General features: G+C 37.3%; 1 protein-coding gene across 1 annotated transcript in view; it reads left to right on the top strand.

Annotated features, from left to right (window-relative positions):
• The first annotated feature begins 3,065 nt into the window (after window positions 1-3,065).
• LOC107666132 (immunoglobulin superfamily member 8-like) overlaps window positions 3,066-10,806 on the top strand; it is a 13,774-nt gene continuing 6,033 nt past the window's right edge. Inside the window, exons 1-3 of the mRNA XM_016457293.1 lie at window positions 3,066-3,408; window positions 6,899-7,279; window positions 8,756-9,208. Coding sequence (XP_016312779.1) covers window positions 3,369-3,408; window positions 6,899-7,279; window positions 8,756-9,208 — 874 coding nt within the window. The 5' untranslated portion in view covers window positions 3,066-3,368. The remainder of the gene's footprint in view (window positions 3,409-6,898; window positions 7,280-8,755; window positions 9,209-10,806) is intronic.

The raw sequence follows: 10,806 nt of genomic DNA, 5'->3' as shown, positions 1-10,806 counted from the left end.
CGGATTGCAAGCTTGTAAATATTAATTCAGGCAAGTATAAACTAAAATAGTTATTGGATTTGAATTACTATTATAACTTATAATAATAATGAATAGTAGCAGTAATGAAAACAAGAGAAAAAACATATCCCACTACTGTTAGCCATTTAATACTTTAGGCACAGTATTAATTATATTAAAGTTTAATTTTGCTTGTTGTTTGCTACAGTATATCGGCATGATGTCAGAATCATGTTCTAATGCCCTAAAATAACATATATCGTCAATTATGTACCCTTGCAGTTTCTTTTGTCTCAGCATTTCTATCTCAACATCATTTATAAAACACTGGGGCAACATTATAATTGTACAACCAATTTTTAAATGCAGCATTGGGTTGCTTTTAAAATGCAGCCCCAAAGTATTAGAAGAAGACTTTTGAAAACTGCATAAACAAATGTTCAGAGAAATTTAAATTTGACAGGAAAATAGCTTTAGAGCGGGCGAGAGAGAGCGAGAGAGAGATGGAAGGATGTTGAAGTGAGTGATTTGGGTTGGCAGGGTTCTGGTGGAGGAGTGTGGTGGTTCTGAAGTCCTCCAGAAAGAGGCGCCAGTGTGTCCGGCAGGGGCCCTGACCATGAGCCACTTCCCCCTCGTCTCCCCCCCGGAGTCACGGCCACAACGCCCCCCTCAACTCACCCGCTGGCACGCTGAGGGCCGCTGCCACCGCATGCTTCTTTAATATCCAGCAGAAATTGAAATATCTTTGTGGGTTTGCACACAAACAACTAAAAATATAAACATAAAACCTTAAATAGTATATCAGTGGTACTAAAATAACACTATAGGCCAGTGAAATATTTCAGTTCCACCCAGTCTAAAATGATGTTTCGTTTCATCTTTAAGAAGAAGGAGAAGAAGGCTTGGTCTCTTGCATTCATGTAGCATGATGCATGTCAAGATGCATGTATGAAGGGGCGACGTGTTGTTGAGGGACGCACTGAAATTAACGCGCGGCTCGTCCTGCAGTTAGTGTGAGCCCATAATGACGCTGATCATTACAGATGAGAATTCCCTTCAACAGCCTGGGTTTGGATCCGGAACGCTCCACTCCGTGTTAGGTACGCAGGAGCTAACCCATTAAGGGCCTTATAGGCAAGTAATAATATTTTGTAACTGATACGGAACTTAATAGGTAGCCAGTGCAGAGACTGTAAAATTGGGGTAATATGATCATATTTTTCAAGTCATTCAGCAATGGCAATTACATTAATAATTCAGACGGCAGTGAACAGCTCATCAAATGCTTAGATTAAAGCTTGATAAATGAGACAGTATGGCACTGCTACAGCCAAAGATTTATTTATACATAGAAATGTTATCATTTCAAATGCATTTTTCTGCTCCAGCACATATTATAGCTTCATTGTGTGGAACGCTGACTAGGGATTCATTGTAGTCGACAAAAGGGATTGTTATGATGTGTTTAATTAAATGTTTACTCTGTGTAAATATTTAATTAAGCAGAGATGTTTATTTCTGTGTATACTATGTTTTAGTGAGATTAAAATAATGGCCAATGATAAAAAGTTGTTTTTTGAAATGAGGGCAGGTCCAGATGAAACACAATGCTGCCCCACTGAGGAGATGTGAGAGCTGCACATAAAGAATGAAAGAAACAACAAAAACTGTATCATATCTACATGTCTAAAATAAACAATAAAAATATACAATGTGCATTTCCTGAAGAAAATCTGGTTTATTGTGCTAAAGGGCGTTGTTGTGATTGGATAAGATTTTGCTCATGTTTTTGCTGGAGGGCATTTAGTGCGTTGCTATGCAGTTTTTGAGCTGTTCTGATTGGTTTTCGCGCGTTGCTATGCGGCCGTTGGGGTGTTCTGATTGGTTGCTTACCTTTTTTAAACGACCCAATGTAAGTTTCTGTGATGATCATGTGGCTTGGATGGTTGTTGTTACCATAGATATGTAACGTTATATATACATATCTATGGTTGTTATGCCTTTTCCATCGGTGCAAAGTGACATTTTTGTAGTTTAATATGTGTTAAAAGAACTAACACTAATTCTGAACAATATATATGAGCTTTACGTGGGTTCAGCAAACTTCATTCGGCTATTCACACATTAGGTTTTAGTCAAAACATTTCATCAACTCAATATAAACCACTAATTTAATAACACTAGGCAGAGACACTTTTGCAAACTATACAAAGCAGAGGTTGAATTTCTCCACTAGATAGAGCCATAGATGTGTATTTGGTAAGCAGCTGGGTTTATCAAAGGTGACAGAACAAATACATGTGAAATAAAATATTGGAATTAAATGTCAAGTATATAACTTTGATTCATTTTAGAATCACATTTATTTGAATTGTCGTGAAGTTGATATTGATAAGATACTAATGATGATTATGATGATGATCTGGGCTCTAAAATTGTTTAACAAAATCCTGTGAATAAAGCATCCAAATCAAAGGGTTTATACTGAGCAGCAATTTTATTTTATGTGGTGATTAAAACAGATTATTCAATTAGTTTTGAGGCCCAAATGTTCTATTTATTGCTCAGGTAAAATTAATAAATATATTCAGTTTAATTGACTGAGAATAAAGCATTCAGGTGTAAATTATTGTTTTGATTTTAATGTGGCGGCGTCGAGCACCCCCTGGAGTCAACAAAACTGTATTGACATAATTAACATATATAATATATTAAATATTAGGTAAGTACGGTAGAGAAAGTAGTAACTAAATAAGGTTAAGTAAATAAAGAAAATAAGGAAACAAGGGGATACAAGAAAGTTATGTTAAATACAAGTAACTTAGTAAATAAACAACTGGGAATTAATATTATTAAATAATTAGTTTCTATGGAAACCCTATTAGCATTACAGTGGAAGTGCTGGCCTACATTCAAACATCGATTTAAACACAGACGTTAAAACCGATTCAAACGTCACATCGCAGTGGCCTCCCATTGGCTGTGTTCGTCTGCGCTGCGTCACCTCATTGGACGGTGAGCGTCTATGGCAAGCCGTTTTAGCATGAAATACTTCTTGCTGACGTCACGCACTACTTTCAGTCGACCGCCTGATTTATGTACGAATCGTTTGGACGACGTGATCGCGAGGGAAAAGGAGGCGTTAATGAGCGATAACGAACGGAACACCGAACAGTTTGCGCAATTGCGGTGCTGGTTTATGACACGCGCTCTTTGGGACATAATCTGCGGGAAAAAGCAGAAGCTCGCGCGTGCTTGTTTGACTAGTCAGTCGGATTTCAGCACCAGCCCAAGGACAGCACGCTAGCATGTGTCTTTACTATAGTAAAACGGTGTAAACGCCAGTGTGTTGTGGAGATAAGAGCGGAATGGCATCGCGATGGATCGCGATAATCGCTTTACTGCGGGGTGAGTTCAACCTGCTCATGTTTAATGTCCATCTGCTCCATGTAATAACACTGAGGTAATATTGTACTACCATGTTTTTTTGGTACAATAATGCCATTTATAACGCTATACCATAGTGTAATATTCATGTAGCCTACTAATATTACAGTTCTATGTAAATATTAAGCTGTAGTACGTAGTTAGTGGTATATGTATCAAAGTAACATGGTAATACCATGTTGTCTATGGCAGTATTCCTTGGAGTAGCGTGTACATACCATTGTATAGGAATATGGTAATCATTCAAAGCTATATTTCAATGTTTTTGGATATCACGAGAGTACCATACTTATAAAATAGTACCACCATGTTTATTTGACATTTATACGTTTGGCAGACGCTTTTATCCAAAGTGACTTATGATCTATTTTAATCAGTTCATGCATTCACTGGGAATCGAACCCACAACCTTGTTGTTGCAAGCGCCATACTCTACTGGAATATATTTTAAGGAAGTACCTTGGTGTACCATGTAAATACATTGTGCTTTGGTCATTTGGTGCCATATATATATCAATGTACTTTGGTATTATTATCATCTGATAGAGTGCTTTTGTGTACAATTCATTGATCCTGTGTCTAGTTTAATTTTATTACCAATATTTGAAAGATTTAAACTATGTTATGGTCCTTATTTGACCCTTTACTTCATGTTGGCATTGTCACAGGAGCTTTATACAATGATTTATTATATTATGCATTTGGGAGATTCTTTTATCCAAAGCGACTTATATTGCATTTAAGGTACTACCAGTTCTTTCTTTGCTTTGCCTAGGAATCAAACCTATGACCTTTGGCTTTGCTAGTGTTTGAGCAACAGGAAAGCACAGTACTTTTATACAGTATAGCGATCCTTTCATTTCCACACGGTGTAATACTGACATCAATGTACGTATAAGCTGTGCAGGATTTCCACTGGCCTGCTGCTCTGGTTGCGCTTTAATTACGCGTCTGATCCGCTTACAGCTTCTGTTCTCTGGTCATTATCTGGTGTGTGTGTGTGTGTGTGGTCACTTCCCATGAGTCACCGAAACTAGACTGACCTGCCAGAAGAGCCAGAGAACACTTACAGAAATTACCGTAGTTTCCACCAAAATACAGTCATTGTTAGTTACTGTCATAACAATAAGCCAGAAATACATCTTTAAAAGAAATGAGAATGACAGAAAGATTTCTTGCTTAATACAAATGCGCTCTCCTTTAAATAGCAGTTGGATTTGGAGTCTTACTAGTTGTAGTAACATGTCAGATGTGTCCTGTCCTGCATTGAGTACTATGGTATTTTGGGCGAAACAGTTTACACAGTGGTAAATGTTTGTGATTGGAAACCTGTCAACACCTGTTTTGTTTTTCAGGTTGTGGTTAAACAGGAGAGGTGACATCATGCTTATGTCAACACTCAACCTACAATAGCTTAGTTTATCTGATCTTGTTTACATATCTGCATTCACAATCACCAGTCAAACACTGAGTCACCCAGACAGCTCGCCAACTGTGGGAAGGGTTTTGCATTGGATTTCAGAAGTTTAACTCTTGCTACCTAGTGCGTCAAACCCAAATTTACCTCTGAAATTGCCCTATTTTATTGAATTAGTTCAGCATAAATATTTCAAATAAACATTTTTTGGGGGGAGAAAATGAGTGAAGAAATGCGTCAGCTGTTATTTAATCTTGCTTAAATTTGCTGCAGATGCTGATATTTATATTATGAAATTGTAGTGCTTGTAATGTAAATCAATGAGATCTTTATAACAATACAGGAGCAGATACTGACATAAAATTATCCAAATATCAGTCGTCACGCTATATCTCCAATAATATGTCTTAGTAAGATGAGATTGAAATGATCTAATGCAATGCTGATTGAGAGATGAACAAATAAAGGCTCCTCAGGAGATGTGAGATGTTCTGGAGGCTTGTGAAGATCATTCCTCCGCTGAGGAACAGTGAAAGTAAAGCTTCTGGAAACAAACGCTCCTTAAAAGATCCTGAGGATCAGATTTGAGACTCTAAAACATGATTGATGGAGAATCAAGTAAAGCTGAGCTGCTTCAGTCCAGTAAGTGTTCATCTGGAGATATTACTGCAGTTATTCTGATGTTTACTTGATCAAAATCAGTCAAGATTTGAGAGCAAAAAGACACGTGAAGCACAAGCTGAAAGAGCTTACACAAGAGCTTTGACTTGATAAAAAACTATCAGTCAGACGACAGAAGACATGAGTAGATTGAGTGCAACAGGTTTAACAGCAAAGTTAGATCATGTCGATCATTTAAAGGTCTTAGAAGTTCATGTATCAAATGTAATGTAATAGCTTAATATGGTTAAGAGTGTCTGGTTTATTTCTGGTTCCTTTAGCAGAATGAGGATGTATGCAAATAACCTTCAGACAGGTCTGCAAAATGACTCGCCCTATGAAAACGATGGGTTCAGCTGTGAGCTCACAGGTTGTAAAAGACTGGCAGAATGGCATTAGTGTTCATTACTCTGACCCTTTCATTCAGAGACGCATTACAACATGCTCAAACAAAGGGTGGGCATGAATAAACAATACATACGCCCTGTCCTGGGAATATGGGGCATATTTGACGGTGCCCTCATTTAAGTGGGAATATTGTGTAGTGTGCTAATTTATTGATCTCATTCAGAAAACTGCTATGCATGTGTTGATTCCTACTGTATAAAAATTATATTTATTTATAATAGCACCAATAAAACAACCAAAGTTGAAGTGCTTTACACATACACCAGAGACATAAAACCATGATCAACATGACACGCCACATACCACTACATATAAAACATATATCAGTTCAGATTGAATTGAAAATACAACTTTATATCAATTATAAAAATAGCAAATTGCATAATTTTTATCACAACCAACCATTCTGGCCTATTAAAGATTTAATTTTCTAAAACTAGTTTCTGAGAGGTGTCAGAGAGGAGATTGAGATAAAATATGAAGAAAAATCAAGGTAAATATCAGTATTTTTATTGTGTACTGTTTCCAATCAAGCTGTAATTTGGTGCAAGTATGCAGAAAATGTTAAAATATTTTTTTAAGATTGTATTTAGAATGCATCACATACTAACTAGAAGATATGCAGTTTAGTTTCTAAAAGCGGCATAGGTGAAGAAACACCTGTACATGTACATTTTGAACAATCATTGTGTGTGTGAATCATTTTGTGTGTTCGTGTCCTCGTATATTGAAACTGCAGATGCTTGAAAACACTACGAGCATCACATGTGCTTTAGTAGGTGTGGAATAGATTAAATTTAATTAGAATTTTTTTGTGCAATATTCCCATTTAAATTAGATTATTTGAGTGTAAATATTGTGCAGTGTGAGCTAATTGATCGACCTCGCTCGGAAAACCGCTTTGCATGTAGCGATCCCTGTGGTTAACCTTCAGACTGATTAACATTCGTTCTGTTTGTGTGTTAGAGTTGCAGTGCTGCGTGTGCCGTGAGGTCACTCTTCCCGCCGGGCCGCTGTATCGGGTCGCAAGTTTCTCGCTGTCCCTGCCCTGCGCCGTTTCGGGATACGAAGGTCCACGGACGCAGGATTTTGAGTGGTATCTGTACCGGGAGGATGCTGAGGGTCGGCAGATCGGTGTGGTGTCCACACGGGACGCAGGCTTTCCGTATGCGCCGTTCCAGGGTCGCGTGCAGGCCGGCGAGGTTCGAGTCGAGAGGGATTCGGGCGACAAAGCCAGACTGATCATCCAGAGGCTGCGTCCAGATGATCAGGGCCGTTACGAGTGTTACACGCCCAGCACTGACACCCGCTTCCTAGGGAACTACAGCTCATCAGTGGTGGTCAAAGGTAGGTGGTAAATCAGAAAAAATGACAGATTGGTTGATGATTATGAAAGTTATTAAAAGAAATTGTGTTACAAATGCATGTGGGAAATTCTTATTAGGGGTTTCTGCAGGTCTTAAATAGTCTTAAAGGGATAGTTTACCCAAAAATGAAAATTCTGTCATTAATTACTCACCCTCTTGTCGTTCCAAACCCGTAAGATCTTCGTTCATCTTCAGAACACAAATTAAGATATTTTTGATCAAATCCAATGAGCTTTCTGACTCTCCCATGGACAGCAAGGTTACTACCATGATCAAAGCCCAGAAACGTAGCAAGGAGATCGGTAAAATAATCCATGTGACATCAGGGGTTCAACCGTAATTTTACGAAGCTAAGAGAATACTTTCTGTGCGCAAAGAAAACAAAAATAACGACTTTATTCAACAATTCTCCTCCTCCTCATCCCTTATGCTGTGCTATGCCATGCGCATGCATCGTTTACATGAAGCGGAAGCTAGCGCATGCATCGTGATATTGTCTCCACATTGGCGGCGTGCCACAGCATACAGGATGATAAGAAGAATTGTTGAATAAACTCATTATTTTAGTTTTCTTTGCGCACAAAAAGTATTCTCATAGCTTCGTAAAATTACGGTTGAACCACTGATGTCACATGGACTATTTTACCAATGTCCTTACTATGTTTCTGAACCTTGATCGTGGTAGTAACCTTGCTGTCTATGGGAGGGTCAGAGAGCTCTTGGATTTGATCAAAAATATCTTAAAGGGTTAGTTCACCCAAAAATGAAAATTAGCCCATAAATTACTCGCCCTCAAGTCATCCTAGGTGTATATGACTTTCTTCTTTCAGACGAATCCAGTCGGAGTTATATTAAAAATGGTCTTTGATCTTTCAAGCTGTTTAATGCCACTCAGCGGGTGTTGCATGCATCAGTCCAAAAGAAGTTAAATAAAAAGCGCCCATCCATAAAAAAAAAAGTCTCACACGGCTCCGGGGGGTGAACAAAGGCCTCCTATAGCGAATAGATGCATTTTTGTAAGAAAAATATACATATTCAAAACGTAATAATCACTTTAATGTAGCTTGCGCCAACAGTTGTACATGGAAGCAGCTTCAGGTGGATGATGTATGAGGTCGGCTTTGCGCATTTAAAAAAAATAGTATTTATTGTAAAAAAATATATATTATTATATATAAAAATGGTATGAAAGTTTTGAAACCATATGAAAGCAACATGAATACAAATTATTTACTCTCTCTCTCTTTCTATATATATTAAAAAAATAACTATCATGTGTTTTTTTTAATCATGCATATTATGACATTTTCTTGGGGTTTTACTGTTTAATATTTTGCATAACCTATTGAGTCATGTCATCAAAATGGGCAAAAAGAACATTTTCTGAATGGTTTTTAAGAAACATATTCTTACATATAAATATGAATTGAAAGCATTTTGTCCTTTATTTCCGCAGTGATTCCCGACACGCTGCTCATAACACACTCTCGCATTCTGAGCGGCCAACCTGTTATCGAAGGCACGGAGCTTCAGCTGACGTGCGCCACGTCTGTCCAATCGGATCAGCACACTCACGTGTCCGTCACGTTCGGCGTGCGCAGCAGCAGGGGCCCGGAGTCTCAGGGTCACAACCTCAGAGAGATCATCGGCATCGACCGCGAGCTGCGCGTGACACCGGGCCGCAGCGGCGCCTACGGGAAGAGATACGGGGACGGAGAGATCGCTGTGGAGAAGCGGAAGGGGGACGGAGGCCGGGATCTGTACGTACTGAAGATGAGCGCTCTGGCACCCGAGGATTCTGGGTCATATTTCTGCGAGGCTGCGCAGTGGATCAGAGATCCGGATGGCAAATGGGAACGCATCGAACAGAGGACCATGGAGCTCGGGAATCTCACCGTTCAACCGCTTGGTTAGAAACATTTACATTTACATCTAGGCATTTAGCAGGCGCTTTTTATCCAAATGAGGACAATAGAAGCAATCAAAACCAACAAAAGAGCAATACATTTACATGTAGTCATTTAGCACACTTATTAATACTTCTTTTTATTAATAAGTAATATTATTACTTACAATAATGTAAGTGTTTCGGGTAGCCTAACGCAGTACACGTAGCAAGGTTTTTATTTATTTATTTATTTTTTATAATAAGTAAAAAGAAAACAAGTAGATAGAATAGAGAACATTCGTTTTAGAGGGTCTCTTTTTTTTTTTTTTTACAAAAAAAAAGTCGAAAGAATAGAAAAATATTTTAGAACGTTAGTGTTAGAGGATCATTTTTTTTAAATAAAAATAAAATAAGTACATAGAATAGAGAATAGAATAGAGTAGAATAGAAACAATCTCTCTTATTTAATCTGATCTATTACAGTGTTTCCCCTGCCATTATATTATATACCCCCCAAAGGTACCCCTGCCCCCCTTGAAGGTCAAGTTAATTTTATTGAATTGTATTTTCTCTATAGCGCCAGATCACAGCAGAAGTCATTTAAAGTTACTTTTTCTTATAGAACAGGTCTATACCTTATTCTTTTATTAAACAAACTAAATAGCCTTATGTTATTTATCTTATTTAAACGACGGTTTTGTGTACTACTTGTACTGAAGCGCGCGTGACGCTTCCGGTGATATTAACATCTGTCGTCTCACTAATGAGGACATAAACACATGAACAACATCTCCAAAACTGCTCTGAGAGTCACTTCATGAGCATTTTACCGTTTCATTTGAGTAAAACGATCCTCATATCATATAAACACAGGAATTTAAAGGTATTCACGGCAACCCATCAAAATAAAAGTTCGGTTTAACTTGAAGACATTGCGGCAGAAATATATTACTATTGTTCAGTAGAATGTACGAAATAGGCTACTACTACTACTAAAATTATTAAAACCTTATTTTTAAGGAATAATCATACAATATTTCTTCAATGTTTTAATTGTAATATTAAATCCCCTTTATTTTCCAAAAATAACATTTGTTTAATTTTAGTTTTATGCCTTAAAAAAAATGTAAATACACAACACAGAATTTCTGAGGAAAAAGATAATTAGGCTATTGTAAGAATAAATGAAACATGTTTTTATGCTTTCAAACAATTAGACATGTTAAAACACAGAATTTGGTAACAATAAAACAATGTTGGAAAAAATAAAACATTTAATAGGGCCCTAAACATGTAATTTTTGCTAAACTTTTGATAAATTGATGTTAAATTGTTTCAGTTTCATGATTTTAATTAATTAGACATATTGCGATGTATTAGACATATTGCGATTGCGATTTAAAGCTCTTTATGTTCTGTATTATTCAACAAAGACAAGCTATAAATCATTGTATATTATGACCAATACAATATTAGATAAATGAAACATAAATGTTCTTTTCTGTAGGCCAGGCCTATATGTTACGATGAAATTAGGTGATGCATGAATTGATATGAATGACATTTTTAACAACTACAATCACAGTATATTGACTGATTTGTTGAACTTCCAACCTTGT

The sequence above is a fragment of the Sinocyclocheilus anshuiensis genome, unplaced genomic scaffold (assembly GCF_001515605.1).
Source record: "Sinocyclocheilus anshuiensis isolate Anshui unplaced genomic scaffold, SAMN03320099.WGS_v1.1 scaffold447, whole genome shotgun sequence".
Lineage (NCBI taxonomy): Eukaryota > Metazoa > Chordata > Actinopteri > Cypriniformes > Cyprinidae > Sinocyclocheilus > Sinocyclocheilus anshuiensis.
Note: the sequence above shows the minus strand (reverse complement) of the source record. Positions and strands in the feature narration are given on the sequence as shown.